The sequence below is a fragment of the Scardinius erythrophthalmus genome (assembly GCF_964197995.2).
Source record: "Scardinius erythrophthalmus genome assembly, chromosome: 3".
NCBI classification, from domain to species: domain Eukaryota; kingdom Metazoa; phylum Chordata; class Actinopteri; order Cypriniformes; family Leuciscidae; genus Scardinius; species Scardinius erythrophthalmus.
In genome coordinates, this window is record NC_138223.1 from 38,414,793 (window position 1) to 38,436,895 (window position 22,103).

General features: G+C 37.2%; 2 protein-coding genes across 3 annotated transcripts; both read left to right on the top strand.

Annotated features, from left to right (window-relative positions):
- Positions 1-428: 428 nt before the first annotated feature.
- fstl1a (follistatin-like 1a) lies at positions 429-15,310 on the top strand (the record flags this gene model as incomplete). The annotated part of the gene is made up of 11 exons (XM_081360715.1): positions 429-506; positions 602-658; positions 7,703-7,804; positions 9,555-9,684; positions 10,023-10,055; positions 11,545-11,675; positions 11,809-11,930; positions 13,971-14,083; positions 14,205-14,315; positions 14,458-14,558; positions 14,701-15,310. 11 exons carry the CDS (start codon positions 429-431, stop codon positions 14,740-14,742), a joined length of 1,020 nt encoding a protein of 339 aa, XP_081216841.1. The 3' UTR covers positions 14,743-15,310.
- Positions 15,311-15,892: 582 nt separating this feature from the next.
- lrrc58a (leucine rich repeat containing 58a) lies at positions 15,893-20,644 on the top strand. 2 transcript variants are annotated; one of them, XM_081360879.1, is made up of 4 exons: positions 15,893-16,619; positions 18,037-18,165; positions 18,263-18,540; positions 19,674-20,644. In XM_081360879.1, exons 1-4 carry the CDS (start codon positions 16,165-16,167, stop codon positions 19,805-19,807), a joined length of 996 nt encoding a protein of 331 aa, XP_081217005.1. In that variant the 5' UTR covers positions 15,893-16,164; the 3' UTR covers positions 19,808-20,644. The 2 variants fall into 2 exon arrangements, with proteins under 2 accessions (XP_081217005.1, XP_081217004.1); XM_081360878.1 differs by having other exon boundaries at positions 15,930-16,619; positions 19,579-20,642.
- The last annotated feature ends 1,459 nt before the right edge of the window (positions 20,645-22,103 follow it).

Consider the following 22,103-nt stretch of genomic DNA (forward strand, 5'->3'; position numbering starts at 1 on the left):
GGGATAAAATCATGGAAGTCTATGCAATGTCCTCAGTAATATAGCGAAACAAACACTGTGTATGTGTGTGTGGCCTGGTAAACCCTACATTGCACAAAGATGGCAATATCCAAAGTCCTTGTGGGGACATTTTTTTGGTCCTCATGAGGAAAACAGCTTATAAATCATACTAAGTGATGTTTTATGTCATACTGATGTAAAAATGCAGAAATGTTTCTGTGATGGGTAGGTTTAGTGGTAGGGTTAGTCTAGGGGGATATAATATACAGTTTGTACAGTATAAAAACCATTATGTCTATGAAAAGTCCCCATAAAACATGAAAACGTGTGTGTGTGTGTGTGTGTGTGTGTGTGTGTGTGTGTGTGTGTGTGTTTGGGGGTGGGGGTCTGGGGGAGGGTGAATCACTGGATCTCTCCAGAAGTCTGTAATGTTGTCTTTCAGTTCTTACTCTGCCCGTGCAGCAGCTCCTCTCATCTCTCCTTTCTCCTCTCATCTCCTGATAATGGTAAGTCATCAAGGTATTTATGATTTATGAATCCGACCTTATATGTGCAATGCTACATCATTTATCTGTTCTTATGTTTGTGTGTCTTTCCGCAGATTATTAGGACACTTTCTCCATTCATTGTCCTCTTCGTTGTCTGCTGTTACGCAGAGGTAAGACAGAAAGCTTTCTGAATTCTTTGGACAACATTCTCTAATAAAAGAAAAAGTGACTTTAGAAGTTGAATGGAACACTTTTGTATATTTTCTATCTTGGATATTGCTGATATGAATGACTGCAAATAACTACAGCCATAAATCCATCCAGGTATCAGAGGATTTAATTTATTTGGCATGTATGATATTAAAGCCTAATCATTTGAGACAGTCACTAAAATATTATTTTTATGCTTTTTGTTAATCTCTTGAGAGTTCATTTGTTGTATTTATGTCATTTAACTGTGGTAAGAAAAATTCATGGATTTAGTGTTAATTTAAAGGATTTCCTGTATTGATTTCTCACAGGCAGAACAAAAGGTTCTATAGAAAATTAAAGGGTTCTGTCAGGCACTTCATATATAGAACCTTTTAGGGGTTCCTATCAATTTTATGGATTTAGTTAATAAAAAAAAAAATCGGAATAATATAAATATTTCTTATTTATTCTGTTTAATTAATTTTTTATCATGAATTAAACGGCTTGTAAACATAATGTATAACTAGAAAAATTTAAATAACTCATTACACATGAAAGCATTGTGCATTAATGTAAGACATAAGAACCGTTTTGGCATAAAGTGTTCTTTAAAATTGAGTCAAGAACCCTAGAGTTCTATACAGAACCCTATCGAACCTTTTTTTTCCCCCTAAGAGAATTGCATTGAGTTTTGCTTTAGGGCTAAAGGAAATGACTGTAAACATAACAGATAATATACTGCCCGAAAATGACTAGTATTCGTTACGTTTTTCTACGAATTGTTTTGACACTGTGATAGTTTAAACTTACTGTAACTTCAGAAGCCCTGAAGCACCTTTTTTCGGACTGTTAACGCAGCAGTGAGGGCGTCAGACGTGAGCTAAATTTTCTGGGCATGAACAGCTGCTGTTTGTCTTGGCAGGTAAAAGCAAAGTAATTGGTGCGTGGAGTAATGGAAAGCAAAACAACAGCAGACGTTACCACCTGGGTGGGATAAGGGCATTTTAACACCATTGCTTCACACAGATGCAAAGGCACAGCCATTCTGTCTGTCACAAACACAAACGTGTGTGTGCGTAACTGTCAGAATTGAAGCTCTGGCATGTGATCAGTCCTCTGGTCTTGTGCAGTGTTGACATAGTTAGACATGGCAGATGTGCTGGTCTTTTCATGTGGGCGCCTGGAGGCCTGTTACATCTGCACATCATCAAGACGAACGACCACATGCCTTTTCATTAGACACCAAACAACAGGTCTCACACACCGAAGCTCTAGCGTTCAGTAAGAGCAGTTGTGTAAAGGGTATAGTTTCAGAGATGACTTCATAGCTAACATCTGCATGATGATGAGATGGTTGAGGAACAGATTGACCTTTTGCAATGTTTGGTGTCTAAGATTTTTTTTTTTAATAAAAAAAAACCTTTTCGTTCAAAATCCCCAAGCTTTTGAATATGTTTATGCACTTTTCCATCTTTATAACGTGTCCATTGGTGCTTAAAAACTCAATTAGATGTATTGTTTCTACTATGCAGGTTTAACAAAAGTTGGAGAGGAGCATGTTCATGTCATCATACTAAAAGGTAAGGTGTATTTGAGTAAATTGGGCCAATTTTGACAGTCATATCAATGCCAAAAAGTGGTCTAATTTACTTAAACTCACCATGTAAGCACAGACGTTTAGTAGTCAATACTTCATTTGCCAGTTCCTCCAACATAAACAGTAACGCTGGCATTCTGATCGTGCAATCATCTGAACATGGACAAACATCCAGACAGACAGAAGTATGAGATCTAGGCCCCCTCAGGCAGAGAGGGGCTTAAATGCTTTGCTCAAAAATACTGCAACTAGATAACACAGGATGGTATCAGATAATTTGCATTCTGCCACTGCAGGGTACGAATCTAATGAGCTTCTGGATGGTGGCCTGTGAGGATAAATATAAAGTCACATTTCTTTCAGTAGAGAATTCAACCAGTGGTGCCTGTGCAAAAGGGTGTTGTGGGTGGTTGATAGGGTGTTGCTAAGGTCTTCTCAGTGGGTTTTGCGAGTTATGTGGATGCTTATTTGTGCAAGTTACAAAACATTCTGGTCCCTAGAAGCCCACCTATGAACCTTTGACTGTAGACGTGTGTTTAGCACTCAGCATAACTAAGTAAGTAACTATTGTGCTGCAACACACAGGAACAAACACTTTTAGATTGTTTTTCAGCACTTACTGAATGGTGTTGCAATGAAACATTATTACAAAACCGAGACAAAGCAAGCAATTCTGAATATTTGGCATAAGGCCTAAAAAACGTCTACCAGTGACGAAGTGAGCAATTTTTTCTTACATCTTGTCTTTGATGCATACTTGTATTGTTTCATGCCAGGGATTTCAAATTGGTTGAAGTGTTAAAATGCAGATAAGTACATGTTTTTTTTTTTTTAGAGTAGTGTTTCCTTTGTGGTTTCCTTATGGGTGTTAATGAATGTGAAACGTGTGTTCACAGTTAAGATCATTCTCAAAATGTGGGGTAAGATGTAGTTTTCCTTGTTTTACCCACTGCAAGTCATATGTTGACTGTGAAATAGTAAACTTTAATTATATGCATTTATGGAGAAATTACTTTTTTTTGTAATTCCATGTTCATTTTGACCATGAACAAACAATGACCTATCACTTTAATTCTGTGACGGAAGCATAGCAAAAATAGACAGAAAACGAAGGTTGCGCTGCTGAATCTGCACTGCTTTGCCGGACCACATTAAATTCCAGTGAGAATTCTCTAACCTCTTAACATGGGCACGTACTGCATACGAATCGTGAAACGGGCGCCAGACTGCATCAGAACAAAAGCCAGAATGAGAACAGGCAATGCTGTCAGTCTTTCATACCAGGGGTTTATTTCATGGTTAGGACCACTACAGGGAGTGTATAGTGACTTCTGTTCACTAATGCTTTGGTGTCATCTAACAGAGTCTGTCTGCTCTGATCTCCATCAGACGATCTCAGCTGACACACTCTGGAATGTGAGGAATGTTTCTGTCTGCCCTCTGGTTTTAGGTCAAAGCCCGGTGTTTGTGTGTCTTCTATGCTTCATACAGCCTGTTGGTGGAGATATTTGTGTGAAAGTAGTTTCCGCTCAACTCAGCTTATTGCTGTTAATGTTCTGTTGAATCTGTGGGGAAGTCTTAATATAGGCACCATCTGTAAGGTTGTGAATTCTCTCTCTCTCTCTCTCTCTCTCTCTCTCTCTCTCTCTCTCTCTCTCTCTCTCTCTCTCTCTCTCTCTCTCTCTCTCTCTCTTCTTGTTAATATTAATATGTTAAACTAATTTCATCATTCATAAGTGAACACTGACTGTATTGTCATACTAAATCAGTTTGATGGTAGTACCTTAAACAACTGAAAAACACTACAGTTTAAAAAGTATGGGTTCTGTTAGATTTTTAAATGTTTTTGAAAGTAGTCTCTTATGCTCGCCAAGGCTGCATTTATTTGATTAAAATACAGTTAAAACATTAATACACTTTTAAATAAACTGTCTCTGAAAGTACATTATGTAACTTTTGGCACTTTAGATGTTAATAAACAACTGCATGCGTCTTGAGAACGAACGTTGTAGCCGGAGCTACTTCTCTCTGTTTATGTATATGATGAGTCACGCAGGTACTGGGCTAGTATGAATATAAACACTTATTATAGCCTAGGCGTAACATAGTGATTCAGGGTGAGACGAAAACACTGTTTGGAAGATGGATTCATGATGTATTTGCTTATTATTGGTTGTGCCAATGTTGTTGTGTTGGATTGGTTATGGTGCTCAAATTAATATAGAAGAGGAGTAAACAAGCTGCTTTCCATATTTTAGAAGAGCCATGCAGCAATGCTGCAATGTTGAAATATCTTAAATCAGACCCAGTCTAAAAACTTGAAAGTTTTTAAAGGAAGCAAGGGAATTTTTTTTATTTGTCATGTTAACAGATCAAATAAATGGACCAGGCCTGTTAGCGTTGCCCTTTGTGCACATTTACCAGTCATCACTGGTAAACACATTTACACAGAAACACACACACACACACACACCTCTGGAAAATTGTGACGCTTTCTCCAAATGAGATCTTATTATTGGCACTCAATGCACATTTTATGTGAAATATTCATTGCATGTGCACTCTTTCTGTGAGATAGAAAGAGAAGCATTGCATTAGTCTGCTCCACCCTACATAAGACTCTCTTCCTTGAAATACCATTCTATTGTCTTGCACAATCTTACCAGTGAGATGTTAAAGGTCAGAGTTAAGGGGTCACAGGGCATGGAGAAATGGACAGATGTCCTAAGGCCACATGTCGACATGTATCCAACTATTACGCCATCTTCCTGTACATTCCAATGCAGTCTCCGCCGAGCCAGCAAGTATGCACTTGCTATTTATATTAGAATATACACTCACCTAAAGGATTATTAGGAACACCTGTTCAATTTCTCATTAATGCAATTATCTAATCAACCAATCACATGGCAGTTGCTTCAATGCATTTAGGGGTGTGGTCCTGGTCAAGACAATCTCCTGAACTCCAAACTGAATGTCAGAATGGGAAAGAAAGGTGATTTAAGCAATTTTGAGCGTGGCATGGTTGTTGGTGCCAGACGGGCCGGTCTGAGTATTTCACAATCTGCTCAGTTACTGGGATTTTCACGCACAACCATTTCTAGGGTTTACAGAGAATGGTGTGAAAAGGGAAAAACATCCAGTATGTGGCAGTCCTGTGGGCGAAAATGCCTTGTTGATGCTAGAGGTCAGAGGAGAATGGGCTGACTGATTCAAGCTGATAGAAGAGCAACTTTGACCGAAATAACCACTCGTTACAACCGAGGTATGCAGCAAAGCATTTGTGAAGCCACAACACGCACAACCTTGAGGCGGATGGGCTACAACAGCAGAAGACCCCACCGGGTACCACTCATCTCCACTACAAATAGGAAAAAGAGGCTACAATTTGCACAAGCTCACCAAAATTGGACAGTTGAAGACTGGAAAAATGTTGCCTGGTCTGATGAGTCTCGATTTCTGTTGAGACATTCAGATGGTAGAGTCAGAATTTGGCGTAAACAGAATGAGAACATGGATCCACCATGCCTTGTTACCACTGTGCAGGCTGGTGGTGGTGGTGTAATGGTGTGGGGGATGTTTTCTTGGCACACTTTAGGCCCCTTAGTGCCAATTGGGCATCGTTTAAATGCCACGGCCTACCTGAGCATTGTTTCTGACCATGTCCATCCCTTTATGACCACCATGTACCCATCCTCTGATGGCTACTTCCAGCAGGATAATGCACCATGTCACAAAGCTCGAATCATTTCAAATTGGTTTCTTGAACATGCCAATGAGTTCACTGTACTAAAATGGCCCCCACAGTCACCAGATCTCAACCCAATAGAGCATCTTTGGGATGTGGTGGAACGGGAGCTTCGTGCCCTGGATGTGCATCCCACAAATCTCCATCAACTGCAAGATGCTATCCTATCAATATGGGCCAACATTTCTGAAGAATGCTTTCAGCACCTTGTTGAATCAATGCCACGTAGAATTAAGGCAGTTCTGAAGGTCAAACACAGTATTAGTATGGTGTTCCTAATAATCCTTTAGGTGAGTGTATCTCAAACTGAATTGTATTTTATTTTATTGTCAAGAATATTAACAGTGTTCCATTTTTAGTCTTTTTAGTTGCAATTTAAACTAAACTAAAACATATATAATACAATAAAATAAACTTTGACAGAGGTGAAAGATTTGGTAGAGGTTAAAACAGTCAGCTGCTTAAAAATTTAAAAAAAAATTGGAACATATTTTCATACTTTTTTTCTCACAATTGCGACTTTATATCTCACAATTTCGAGCTTAAATCTCAATTCTGAGGATTTTTTTTAAACTGTCAGATATATTACGAGCTACGAGTTTACATCTCACAATTCTGATTTTATTTATCGAAATGACAAAATGACATTTAGACAAAATGGCGCCAGATAAACTTGCAATTGCGAGAAAAAATTCAGAACCATGAGGTAAAAAGTCGCAATTACCTTCTTAATTTTTTTAATATAGGATACACAGATGTTGCAGATGGTTTGTACATGTGTGGGAGTGTGTGTGTGCCATCTGTCTTGCAGACCTGAGGTGCTTCTTTTATATGTGTGTTTCAGTAACAGCATGCGCTGGTGTATTGTCATGGTCAGACTCTTTGTTACTCACCCTCTTTATTAGATGGCAAAGGTCAACAGGTCTGGCTCCCATCTGGAGCTGTGTCACTGTGGCTTTCACTTCAGTCTTCACCAATCAGACAGCACAATAAAAGGGCAGCACAAGTCTGTGGGGAGTGAGTAGGCTAAGCGAGATCTGTTTATTTAGGTAAAAACATTAGTAAAAGTCCATTTTTGTACTACTGTGGGTGTGTGTAAGGTCATTTGTTATTTGGATGTTACCAAATAAAGAAAACAGCAATTTGATTGTCATTCATTAATAGATAATTCTGCTCCAGATTTTGTTAGATATGAACTAGTGCACTAGATATGAAGTGTAGTCTGCCATCTTGTGTTTAAATTTAAAATCTACATGTGCGACTAACTTGAAGAAATATTTGGAAGAAAATTCTGCCATAATTTAGGCTACTCACTCACAAGTTGTAACCTGTATTAATTTTGAAGAATGTCGGTAACAGTTGATGACAACAGACATTCACTTCGTTAATAAAAAAATAATGGAAGTAGATCCATTCATACAGGTTTGGAACAACTTGAGGGTGAGTAGGCTAAATGATGACAGAAATATAATTTTTGGGTGAACTATCCCTTTGACTATTACGAAGAGTATTAAAACAATAGGTCCGTCAGCATAAGAGTAACGTTAACGTTAGCCTGTATCACAGTATTAGAACTTAATTTTCTGAAGCGTTTTCCTTCCTTCACCACTAGTTAGAAGTCCTGTGTGTTTGGTGTAATGGACAAACATTTTTTTTATTCGTGTGTGTTGTGTGCAGGAGGCGAGGAGTAAAAGTAAAGTCTGCGCGAATGTGTTCTGTGGAGCTGGAAGAGAATGCGCTGTCACAAAGAAAGGAGAACCAACCTGTGTGTGCGTCGAGGTGAGTCAGCAGCCTCCCCATATAGAGATATTCAGACACACAGTGGGCCTTTAAATACCCACATTTGCGGTCTTGCAGGATGCAGACAGATTCTATTGGACCTGAGAGCGTGTGCACTCGACAGGAAGTGAGTGTGCAAGACTGTCCCATGTCTAAAATGCCATGCCAGCAACACAGAACGTTTGAACAACCCATCCTTCTAACAACGTTTTTACAACATGGCCAAAAGGTTGCTACGTTGTGTGTTGAAGGTTGTTACAGCGTTGTCACAATTTTAACATTAAACCACCGTTCAGGGCCATTGCTTAATTTTGTGCCAACGGTGTCTTGACAACCACTGGACTACATATGTACGTCACTGCCCTGAAGCGCGAAAATCAGCCTTTTAAATTTCAACCGCCCGTTGGGCTCATTGTGTCGCTCGTAGTCTCGCTCGTAATCGAGCAAGGATACGAGAGAATTGCGTTTAATTTAACGTTACCTCAGCTAAAAAATATATGCAACCTACAACTTCATTTTTATGCTTTGTCTGCTATTTAGTCTCATTAGTTTCTTAGTTCCCTGAACGCACACTATCTTGAATACCGCATTCCATCCTGCAAATTGTGTCTTCTATTACATAGAGACTACTAACCAGACATTTAAAAGTTTATTTTAAGATGCAATGTATTGCAAAAAAAGAAAAAAAAAGAAAAAAAAGAAGAAGCCCTGTAAGCACTTGCTTTTTTGCAACACTATTGTATCAAAAGTTCTACGCAATCTTCACACCTTGAACATTCGGGCCAAATACAGGAAATACGTCTTGTACGTAAACAAGTGGTCAAGTGCAAAGACCGCAAGTGTGGCTATTTCAGGTATTTGAAAAGGCCCCCATTCTCTGTGACCCTGAAAACACCCACTCAAACACATGTTACCTTTCCCACCAGGGTTGCCAGATTTTCCCAGATTCTGAAGTTATGGTTGTGGTTATGGATAGGCTCTGTGTTTTTGAACAGGAATGTTGTTCAAAATGTTGATCCAGGAACATGTCTTATTTGGCAAAACCACGGTGACCACTTAAAACAGTCAGCTGGCCAAAAACCAAAACTTGTCATAATTCAAAATATGCCACTTCCATACAAAGAAATCAATATTCAAAGAATCATATTTAAAATCACCACTGTTATGCATTACACACAATTTCAACTTGAGAACTGTCTAGTAATCATAAACACAGTATGTTTTCATAAAGGAGCTCAAAGATATTTCTCTGTCTCATTTTTAATTTATTTCAGTTTTATCATATATATAACAATGTGTCAAACTTTTAAATTGCAGGTTAGAAAAAAATCAACAATGTAGCCCAGTTCTACCCTAAACCACTGACTTGGCAACCCTATTTTCCACCACCACTTATTACTGTTCTCTGAAATCTATTAAAAGACTGGGTGTTGTAGATCACTAGAGTAGGTTTTGCATTGGTTATCAAGTGGAGACCCAACAAGTATCATTTAAAAAAAACCTCAATTTGAATTTTATCTCAATTTTAAAAGTTGATAAGCCTATTTTGCTATTAAAATATGCAAAAGTATATGGTCAGTTGTCATATTATTGTTTGCATTTAGCACTGTTTTTTTTTTTTTAGCTGCTGTCCTATCATAACAGACATGTGACCCATTTTTGAGTCAAGACTGACTAGTTGAGAACCACTGATATAAACTACGTAGATATCATAAATGTCCACTTATTTTAATGTGTGTGTTTTGATCAGCAATGTAAACCCCATAAGCGTCCAGTCTGCGGCAGTAATGGGAAGACGTACCGTAATCACTGTGAGCTGCATCGTGATGCCTGTCTCACTGGACTCAAAGTACAGGTGGCCCATCATGGACATTGTGAAGGTAAGTGTGTATGTAGGTTTAGTTTATAGTGTCTAAATAGCATGATGCATTAATGGAATGTTGCAATAAAGATTACAGACCTTTCTGTTTCAATGACTAGTGTGTAGATGCTTCACCGCAAAACCATAGATGTGCATGAGAAAGCTGTTAAAACGAAATCTCATTGTAACCTAGTTTTGGGTGCTATTTAAATAATAGCAGCCATTTCCTCTCAGAAATGTCACTACATGTTCCTACATTAGAATACATAAATATGCAAGAGATTTTAAGAACTTTGCACAGAGCGGCTCCTGTTTTCAGCTGAAAGTCACTAACCAGGTTTCTGTCTTCTCATTTAGAAAAAAAAATGGAAAAGATCACCAACAGCCCAAGTGAGTAAACAAGCATCTGTTCGACTGAGAACTGGTTATCATTAAACATTTTATTAAAAATGTGGTGGAATTATCTCTCTTTATTGTTTGAGACCACCATCCAACGTCCAAAAGGCTACCCAGGTTTAAATACTTAGCCGTTTTGTTTGGGCAAAATTAAGTCTGAGAAATAGAACATTTACACGACATTTACATAGGAACATTTACACGACAGTGATGCTTCTTAAAGCAGAAAAGTATTTCCTTTGTGTTTTTTGCGTACAGACGACAACACTGTTGCTGTATTCTGCTGCCTGGCCAGTAGTTGGCGGTGTCACTTTGTAAAGAAACACTACACGCCGACTGAACACATAATAAAAAAACAACAACAACACTTGCACTCAGTGTTACCAACTTAGCAATTTTGTTGCTAGATTTAGCAACTTTTCAGACTACCCTAGCAACTTTTTATTTAAAAAGCACCTAGCAACAAATTTAGCAATTTTTTTTATTTATTTGGCAACTTTTAGCAACTTTTGGAAAGTGATTCTAATCCAAACAACACACGTACAAGCTAGCTAAATAGACAGAGCGGTTCATTCATAATTCCTGTGCGGAAATCGCTGTGAAAACCGGAAAACAAAAGACAACGAGCGCAGGGGGCGGGGCTGGTCTATATAGCCAGGCAGAGAGGCTGCGGGCGGCAGCAGCAGCAGTAGCATGCATTTTGCATTTTTGGCAAAATAATTTAAACACATTTCATGTTTCACTGGTTGATAAGAAAATAGCCTACATTAAATGTAGTTGTAAAGTGTTTAACTGTACAATATCAATGTTGTATTAAAAAATGAAAAAATCTGATCATGAAAAAGTGTTGTTTGTATTACCCTACTTTTACAAATACTGTATGCATGTAGGCCTATGTATACATTGTATATAATATATATATATATATATATATATATATATATATATATATATATATATATATATATATATATATATATATATATATGCCTATTTATATATATTTTTTTATTATTATTTTTATTTTTTACAAACAAATCTAAATTAGCATTTCAAATAATAAACGTGTGACATAATGGCGTAGTGTTGCGTTGCGATTACGTAATGACGTCATAGCGCAATGACGTCACTGCGTCATTTAGCAACTTTTAGCAACAAATTGATCTTGCTTTAGCAACTTCTCCTGAAAATTAGTTGGCAACACTGCTTGCACTAATCCCATTTTCAGAAGTTTCCAGGCCCCCAAACCGCGTTGTCGTGTAAATTAACGACCAAAACGCATAAAAAGTTGTCTGTTTTTAGACAAAACAGTGTCGTATAAACGGCCTCTAAAAGTAGATGGTGATTAAAATCAGATGATCATATTTTCATTTGAATCATTAACTATTCAAGGGTCGAAGATTATGTTTTGAAAGGGCGTGAAGTCTTTTAGTTTTCAGATGTATAGTAACGTTGTGCTTATTTGTTCTGTTTTATTATATAGTTGTTTGTTACCTTACGGACCGCAATGAGTTGAGGAGTCATGTGATTGAATGGTTGCAGTCTGAGGTGTCGCCTGACGGCTGGTTTTCTAAAGGATCCAACTTCTCAGATGTCCTGCTCAAATACTTCCAGGTTTGTGTGTGTGTGTGTGTGTGTGTGTGTGTGTGTGTATGTGTATGTTGTGTTCATTGAACACAAAGCATATGCATTCAGATATGCATGTCGGTCTCCAACTTTTTCTGTTAAGCTGTTTGTGTCTCAACAGAACTATGATAATGGAGACTCTCAGTTGGATTCAACAGAATTCCTGAAGTTCATTCAGCATAATGAGACTGCAATAAATGTCACCTCTCCTTATGCTGAGGAGGAGAACAACCGCCTGCTCAGGTCACACACACATATACCCATATTTATAACAAAGTCTAATTTTGTGTTATATTGCGCATTAGAGTTTTTAATGTTTTTGAAAGACGTATCTTATGCTCATCTGGATTTATTTGATAATATTGTGTAAATCTGTAATATTGTGAAATATTATTTAAATTAAAATGGACTGTTTTCATTACTTCAGTCTTCAGTGTCACATGATCCTTCAGTACCGTACCGTACCGTACCGTACCGCTCAGTGGAAACTGTCAATTGGTGCTGTCAATGTTATCAATGCTTTCAATGCTGCTTAATTTCTTTTTTCAGGATTCTTTGATGAAAGCTCAAAAGATCCGTATTTATATGAAACAGAAATCCTTCTAACATTATAATGTCTTTTCTGTCACTTTGATCAATTTAACGTGTCCTTGCTGAATAAAAGTATTCATTTCTTTAAAAAAATAAAATAAATAAATCGTTCTGACCCCAAAATGTTAATTCGCTTAATTTAATTCCTTATATTAGATAACACAAATATAAAGTTTTATGTGTAGGCCTAAGTAGTAACCAAAGATAATTTTAAGCATATTTCCTTTTACAGTGGATAAAGTGTTCCTTCATTTTAGTTTAGTTTAACAATGCATCTTTAAAAAGATTCTCACTTGCATTCAGACACAATGTCATATTGACATGCTTTATCATGTTTATAATGTCCTATTGCCCTTGTTGGTTTATCTCCATCTCAGTAATCATGTTTTTTTATCATGCGACCTACACAAATCAGATTTATTAACCTGAATACTGTCTTTATCAGTTTATCACTATCTGTGTCAATACTCTTTACAGCCACTTCTGATAATGTCTTTCTGAAGATTTCTGATAACCGATAAATCTCTGAGCTACTCTATAAAATGTAATGATTATGAACTCACTGTCCTCTGACAGCTGCACAAAGGAATTCTTTCAATATGCTCACAATTTGCTCACACAAGATGACAAGACAAAACAAGATTTTGGTGTCATATACAGCTGTATTTACTTTGTGCATTTATCATTTCAATTGCATACATTTGAAACATTTTGGCCAATAAGAACAGGCACAAAATCCATCATCAAGTATACGATACAAGTTCTTTGAAAGGTCAATGCCAATACTGATATCTAGAGATGAGGTTGGCCAATGGCTAGTGTATATCAGAATACAGTTTGCAGTCATATCTATAACACATTTTAACATGGAAGATCACTGTGGGAAATATTTCAGTCACTGTAATGCATTGGAATCTGAATTGAATTTGGATTGCATCTATACTCAGCAGAGAGAAAAATGTTTTGGTCATTATTCTTATAATATTTTTAGTGGCTATAAAGCAGACATACTGTTTGATTGCAAACTGATGTTATACTACCATTTAAAGGTGTGTTTTTTTCTCTCCAAGAAATGTATTGTTTTATTCAGCAAGAACTCATTAATGCGATTAAAAGTGACAGTAAGGACATTTATAATGTTACAAAATATTTCTTTTTGAAGTTTGTATTCATCAAATAATCAAAATATATCAGTTCCTACAAAAAAATATTAAGCAGCACTGTTTTCAATATCGAAAATAAGAAATGTTTCCTGAGCAGCAAATCAGCATATTAGAATGATTTCTGAAGGATCATGTGACACTGAAGACTTCAGAAAATTCTGCTTTGCCATTGCAGTAATAAATTATTTTAAAATACATAAAAAATAGAAAATTGTAATAGTATTTCACAGTATTACTGTATTTTTTATCAAATAATTATGGTGAGTGTAATTATAAATATTTTAAAATCTTACCAACCCCTTTTTTGAAACGGTTGTTGTATGGGATTTCTTTACAAGCTTGGAAACAGAAGTAGTGCTGATAATTCTTTTCTAAAGGGTAACTTGTTCTTGTTCATGTTCTTGTCATTCAAGTTTGTGTATGATTGTGTACATGGAAATGATTGTAATGCTAACAGAAGGTTATAAGAAAAATATTGTACTGGAGAATGCAATAAAATATTAAAAACAGTGGTGATTGTGTTCTACAGGAGTCTGTGTGTGGATGCCCTCATTGAGCTGTCTGATGAGAATGCTGACTGGAAACTGAGCTTTGATGAGTTCCTCAACTGCCTCAGGCCTGGATTCAACCCTCCAGAGAGGAGTAAGATCTACCACCACTAAGCCCACTTACCCTGGCATACTGTAATAAGGCATAGTATCATATATAAACAGACCTATATGAACATATATCCTGTGTGTTGAGTGCTGTTGCGTGTTTTTAGAGTGCGCCTTAGAAGATGAGACGTACGAGGATGGTGCTGAGACTCAGGTGGAATGTAACCGCTGTGTTTGTGCCTGCGGGAACTGGGTTTGCACTGCTGTTATTTGTGATGGTGAGCCAAAACTCTGACCTGAGATATTGCTGTGTTTTTTTTTCTGCAAAGGCTGGGATTTAGACAGCAAAGCTGGATAAAATTGGATTTTTTATCTGTGGAATGTGGCCTGACTTTCTGTCTTCTCTCTCTCTCTCTACAGGTACAAATAAGTTACATGATCTTGAGGAAATGGAGGGAAATGATCAGGAGATGACGGAAGAGGAGTGGACTCAGAGAGTGGACGAACTTAATAAACATCAGGTTGGTGCAGAGTGTAATGCTGGAAGGCTGAGCTCTCAAGTATAGACAAAAATGTTCTGCTTAGCTGGCATGTGTATTTGTCTGGGTCATTATGGACCTAAAGCAAATAATGTGTGACTTTGGAATTGTTTTGCCCCTATAGGAAACTGTGGAGAAGATGAAAGTGGCAACTAAGAAGGATTGAGGAGTAGTTGAAGAGGAATAATAAACATTTGTTCAGATTTCAGCTTCAATCAACCTGTGTTTGAATGGAAAGAAAAAGTTTAATATTTTAATTTAGTTTATTATATTAATTATTGAAGTTTTCATAGCTGTGTTTTGTTATATTATTTGTTATAGTCTTTTTTTTTGGGGGGGGGGGGGGTAATATTATAAGAGAGTATGTATATCTGTACTTGTAGTGTAAATTACTGCAACCTTTTTGTAACCTTTCACTGTACTTTTAATGTTTCTAGGCAGGGGTTCATATTTCACCTTAAAGTTAACAGAACATATGAAATTATATTTTGAATAAAGACCAGTATCAACAATATTTTTGAATTTGTAATAGTAAAATTATACCCCTACAATTTTGATTATTGTAATATGACATATCTCATGTACAGTGTAGAATTTACTTTGCGTTTTAAAAAGTAGGTTGTGGACCGTGTCAACATAAATTCCTTTTATTTTGTGATAACTTTGCATTAATAAATGGCTGCCACGAACTATGTAACATTTTATAAAATAAATCTGAATTAATTGAAAACTGCTCGGATTGGTCTATTTGCTTTTTGTTTCGGGCATTTTTCATCTGGTCAGGCTGGGAGACCATTCCAGCTTAAACCAGCTTTTAGCATGGAAACACTAGCATTTTTTTCCTCATGGAAATACTACAGCTGTTTCACCTCTAACTTCTTTAATTGGTCTGTTGTGTATTAATCTTAATTGGCAATCACTCAATAAAACTATAAAGCAATACTCTGGGCCAAGTTTAATCTAGTTATCAAGCATCATGGCTGCCAAATGGGCATGTCTGATTGTGACATGTATATTGTCATTATTATGTACTCAAATTCATTATTGCTACATGAATATTTAACTAGGCTACATAAATACAGGTGTATATAGGCTAACTATAGGAACTGTTTGACTACAGTAAGCCATAGCATGATCATGCCAATAAAAAGAGTAGCCTATACTGTACCTCAAAGTAAAATGCCTTTTTATTGTCCCACCATCTACATGTGGACAATAGATTTATGCTTTAAATGCAATCACTAATCTTTCATAAAAGCAGACCTGCTGCCTACCAACAGGTTTTTATGTAAACCAGGCACTCGAACTAAACGTGCAGAGTTACATAAGAGACTTATGAGACGGAGCAAACTTGCCTCATGTTTGGATGACCAACCACTGACTGCAGGAGGCGTGACGCGCGCATTCTAGCACAGATAAAACCACCAAAGTCTTCGGTCAGGAGCGCGCATTTCGGACACTTTAGTCAAATGTTAAGTGTATGGATTATAACTCGAAGTGATACATTTTTAGACTGCTGCGCCATTAAAAAAGTGTGATACTTACTATACTTACCTATATTATTATTTTACTTTACTAAATAGTCCATATGGCTCGTTTCCCAAGCATGGACGACAAGTGTGCAGTTTTACATTTGTCACGTCTCCATCTAGACGACTTGAACTTGGATCATCTCGCGGATAGTAAAAGAAAACAAATCCAGCAGCTGCATCTCACTTACAATCGTTTATCGTTTCTTCCACCTTCCGTTTGTTTTCTATCTAACCTGGAATATGTGGATATGAGCAATAATGCGCTCACGGTCATACCAGATGACTTTATGCGACTTACAAACCTAAAGACGTTTGTGGCAAAGAACAATCTTCTGAACGAGTTCTCGTTCCCTAAGGAGTTTGAGTGCATGCAGGTAGAAACTCTGAATATGAGTGGAAACAGGTTTGAGGATATTCCCATACAGTTTCTAAAAATGACCACACTACAGTCCCTGTCACTTGGAGGAAACAGATTGAAGGACATCCCTTCAGAAATAGAGAACCTGATCAGGTATGGGATTGTTTGTTTCTATTGCTTTAGAAACAGTCAGCAGCTGTCCTGGGGAACGACGACCCTATATAAAAAGAGATAAGCTTAGAGAGAGGGAGAGTGAGAGATACTGTTTCTGTTGACAGCCAGACAGACTCAGGTCTGACCCGGCCAGTGTTACAAAACTAAACAGTAGTCGAATAAATTCCATGGCCTGGGGCTGGTTGGTGGGCTTTTGGGTAAAATATTAACCAATAGATTGAAAGAACGAAGCTAGGGTCTACTCTTAGACAAATAATTCTGACATAACAGACTGTTTACTCTGAAGTTAATGATCTCTGCTTTCATTTGCTAGAAAGTTAAAATTAGATCTTCCTGTTTCATCATTACATTGCTAAATGTTGACCTCTGTATTTAGAAGGAGTATGAACTCCCTCCATTGGCGGCACACTGTTTTTCCTTTGTATGCTTTCGTTGTGATCACAATACTGCAATACTAATTTAGCTTTTCACATAGGCCTATTCATCTCCACACTCTACATAGTTGTTAATTTTTTTAAAGTACCTTTGAAAACAGGGAATTTCTTATTAAAGCATTTTATTGGACTCAATTTGGTTAATTCCTGTGCTGACAAGATGAGAAAGCAGTATTTTTGGGCAATTTTCCAGGAGGAGAAAGACTTTTTTTTTTGTCAACATGTAGGAGTATACGCTAACATATAGCTAGGCTCAAAGCTAAAACAAACTAAAAGCTACAAAACTTAATTTCATGGATCTTTAAAGGAATAGTTCACCCAAAAATGAAATTATCCTATGATTTACTCCCCCTCAAACCATTCTAGGTGTATATGACTTTCTTCTTTCAGCCAAACACAATCAAGAGTTATATTACATAATATCCTGGCTCTTCCCAGGTTTGTAATGGCATTGAATAGTGCCCGAGTTTTTGAAGCTTCAAAAAGCACATCCATCCATCATAAAAGTAATTCATTCGATTCCAGTTCGTTAATAAAATCCTTCTGAAGAGAAGCGATGGGTTTTTGCAAGAAAAATATCCATATTTAAAACGTAATAAAGTACAACCTGTCCGCTGGAACTCGACTCTCTCGTTAACGTGCGTATAGCCGTTGCTGTAAGCCAGTGATTATAGTTAATAAAGTTTTAAATATGGATATTTTTCATAAAAAAATAAAATAAAATCATTTCTTCAGAAGGCATTTATTAACTCACTGGAGTCGCATTATGGAAACTACGGAACTCTGGCACTATTTAATGCCATTATAAAGCTAGAAAGAGCCAGGATATTATTTAATATAACTCTGATTGTGTTCGTCTGAAAGAAGAAAGTCATAGGATGGCTTGAGGGTGAGCAAATTAGAAATAAATAATTTTTTGGTGAAGTGAACTATTCCTTTAACTTTTGACCTCTGCTATATAGTCTAGAGATGCTGTATTTGGGAGGTAACCTCATCTCCTCCATCCCACCTGAAGTGGCTAACCTCACCAGTCTGAGATACCTGGTTCTGTGTGACAATCGCATCCAAAGCATCCCGCCCCAACTCAACAAGTGAGGTTTTTTGTTACTCATTCTCTTACTGTATGTTGTAAAGTCAAAGCAGTGAGGTGATTTTTTTAATGTTATCATCTGATTTCTCTCCTTGCAGACTACACTCCCTTCTCTCTCTCAGTCTCCACAACAACCTGCTGACCTTCCTCCCTCGTGAGATCCTCAGCCTCGTCCACTTGCAGGAGCTCAGTCTCCGTGGAAATCCTCTTGTTGTGCGCTTCATCAAGGACATGACCTACGACCCTCCATCACTTTTAGAGCTAGCAGGACGCACGGTCAAGTCCCAGAACCTTCCGTTTCGCTCGTGTGACCTACCGTCCAATCTGATCCATTATTTAAACCTGGCTAGCGAATGTCCCAACCCAAAGTGTGCAGGTAGGGGAGCACAATAACACTGTATAATCTGTGAAAAAGTGACATATTTAGAAAAAAACTGTCTTATCAAAACTAAATCTTGCAAGGATACCACTACTTTAAGCCACATAATGCATAGATTAAAGGAATATTCTGGGTAATTTCAACCCAGAATAATAATTTCAACATTAAACATTATAATTTAACCCTTTATTTTCTTAAAAAAAAAGCAAAAATCAATATTAAGGTGGGGCACTTACAATGGAAGTGAATGGGACAATTTCTGAGGGATTTAGAAGCAAATTGTGCTTATAATTTTAAAAACGCTCTTATATCTATTTATTTGTTAAAACGTGTGTATTATTTGAGCTGTAAAGCTGTTTAACTCGTTATTTTTGCAGTCGTTTTAAGGAGTATTGTCGGTTTGCAATGTCAAAACTGTAAAAATTGATTCTCGTTAGCATGTGAATGGCTATGGATTTTTTGTTTTGTTGCAATTGTCCCTTTGGGTCTCTGGAATTTTCCGGCTTTCCGTGTTTTACTGTAATATGATAGGGGGCGCTATTACGCATCTTCTGAAAGAGCAGAGAATCTCCGGATCAAAACAGGGAAAAAATTAGAAGAAACAAGCGATAAAAGCATTGCTTATGCACATTGAAATCTTTGGAAAAAAAGAATCCCATTTTCTTAACTTTTTGTTCAAAATGTTGTTTTTTTATGAAACTTACATTTAAGTGTATCATAAAAAAGGAATGCATGAAGGTAGAATAAAATGTTTTTTAAAAACGCTGGCGGTGAAATAGTTAACATGCATGTTGTTTGCGTCTTGTGACTAAACTGACTGAGAATTGAAAATTTGTGATTGAAACTAAGAATTTAAAAACGTACAGATTTGCCCCATTGACAGATTTGTTCTCATTTTATTTTTACAGAAAAGGACATTTGTTTTGTGTGCTGTTGACTAATGCTGTTATTACTTTAAGCAGATTTTTATCGTTGTCTTTAAAATCTTGAATATTTGTCCACCTCTTTGACACTTTTCCATATCATGCCCTTCAGGTGTTTACTTCGACTCGTGTGTGAGGCACATCAAGTTTGTGGATTTCTGTGGGAAGTACCGCCTGCCGCTCATGCATTACCTCTGTTCCCCGCAGTGTTCCTCTCCCTGCAGCTCAAACCCACAGAGCGACGCAGAGTCAGAGGAGGAGAACAGTGTCCCCGCAGACAGACTCCAGAGAGTACTGCTGGGATAGAACAAACCTCCAATCTGTCACAGGACTTCCATTAAACGCTTCATTTCAACATTTAGAAGTGTTTTAATGACTCAACAAAAAAGCACTGGCTATATAGTTTAACTGTGATTAAAAGAGGTAGGTTTGAACTGTAAATCAAAGTTTATTAGGTTTAAAGGGATAGTTCATTCAAAAATGAAAATTCTGTCATCATGTTCTCATCCTCATGTCATTCCAAACTCATGTATATATATTTTTTGGATGACTTCAGAAGACTTTTGATACTGTATATAATCAAATGAATGACTATTAATGTTCTTTTATGGCGTTTTTGTGTGTTTTGGAGAGTTCACTGTTTATGTTCCATTGAGGCCAAAAGCAAACTTGTTTGAAATGGCATGAGGGCGAGAAACGAATGAAAATTGTGAACTATTCCTTCTTAGAACGCTGCTCAAAAGGCATCTGAAAACGGTAGCATCTTGCCTAAAACAGTATTTCAAGTGGGTCAGCTTGCCACAGACAAAGCCCACTGGCAAATAGAGAACAAATTGACTGCTTTGCACTTCTGGAAAATGTGATCAATACATGAACAGTTACTCTTTGACCTCTTCTTTGTATTGACTGTTAATCTGCCCTAACTCGTCCAAAGGTCAGGTTATGGACTATGATGGCTACTTCACACAGTTCGGGAATTTATGTAAAGCTAATATTCATGACACAACCTTGAAAATAGTTACACGCTAAAGAACACTCTTTTTTTGTATTTTGTCTTGTATTTAGAAGTTTGACTATAGCAAAAAGGTTTCAGATCAGTATTAAGCAGTAGTGTTTACTGTCTCTAAAAGAGCTCATAATGGCCCTATAATAACAATAAAACAGATACTCTTATGATAACTTATCTGCTGTGTGTGTTTCTCATCAGCAATAGTCGTCATTTCAGCCAGTCTGACTATTAGATAGATCATACAATGATGATAATTTTAACAGTATTGCACAAAGTGGATGGCTTTGTCTGAGGGTTTGGGTCAGTCAGTTCACATCAATATCTGACAGTTGCATTTATGGCCAATTTCAATGCACTCCTCTAGCACCAGACGCAGCTATCACTCTTACTGCAAATAACAGTCTTCTATCACGGTTTACGATCTTACAGTGACATGACACAGATTGCGACACCTCTCCATCTCTCTCTGGAATAATAGGACAGATTTACAAAAGAATCTCAAAGGTAGGATGACTCAGCAGAGCTTCACATGTCTGACATTTTAGTGCACATATAGTTTAGATAGGCTAAATTAAGAAAAGGAGTAGGCTATACATGCTGTAAAAAATATGTCTTATCTGGCCCCCAGTCTGGTCTAACTAGTCTGTTAGCTGGTTTTAAAGAGGTTTTGTGAGGGGCAGATTGGGAGACCTGCAAGCTTTTCAGAAGGAATTCATCTCTAGCCCATATTTCAAGACTCATATGGATGGTAAAGAGGAAAAATAGCCTAACCCTAGGCCTACATTGTAATCTTACTTTGTGTTTCTCAAGAGCAAAACCCGAGTCTAATGTAGTCTATTAGTGCTCTAGTGACGATTATGAGTGTATTTTGGATAATGATCTCCATCGAATGTTTTGGTGGAGGTCATACTTTCTGTTTCTGCAATACTTCTAAAAGTACTCGAGTGTTGAACATATGTGTGAAAAAAATGACAAAGCATCTTATGATTTTCAGCGCTCCCTGGTGGTCTAGTGGTTAGGATTCGGCGCTCTCACCGCCGCGGCCCGGGTTCGATTCCCGGTCAGGGAACATAAGTTTTCTTTCAATATTCAACGTGGAGACAAGATCTAGTTATCTAGCTATTTTCTGAAAATTCAATGTAACGCTTAATCCTCACTGTGTTTGACTTTCTGACATAAACTACGAGAACTGTTATACACACACACACACACACACACACACACACACACACACACAGATAGTTACCCCCCATTTCCAGCCCTGTATGTGTGTGTGTGTGTGTGTGTGTGTGTGTGTGTGTGTGTGTGTGTCAAACACCCACGCGATCTTACTCAGTGCCTGAAGTGGGCCGGTACGCACCGCCGGTATTCGCAGGCTACCGGCACTTATTTGAAGCTGTAGTATACCCTCACTTTGCCTTGCAGTGATATATATACACACCTTTCTCAATAAGTTATAAATAAGTATTTGCATATTATATGAGCATTCGTAATCATTATGTTTCTATATGAATTAAAGGAGTTTGACAATAAAACAAAACATCTGTAATCTAACAAATCTTTTTTCAACTAAAACAATTAATTTATTTATACTCTATTTGGGCCTTAAATGTCTATTATATTAAACC

Coding starts and splice junctions, on each gene's coding strand:
- lrrc58a (XM_081360878.1), top strand. CDS start 16,165: ATGGCTCGTTTCCCAAGCATGGACGACAAGTGTGCAGTTTTACATTTG. Junction 16,620..18,036: donor GAAATAGAGAACCTGATCAG/GTATGGGATTGT, acceptor TCTGCTATATAG/TCTAGAGATGCTGTATTTGG. Junction 18,166..18,262: donor ATCCCGCCCCAACTCAACAA/GTGAGGTTTTTT, acceptor CTCTCCTTGCAG/ACTACACTCCCTTCTCTCTC.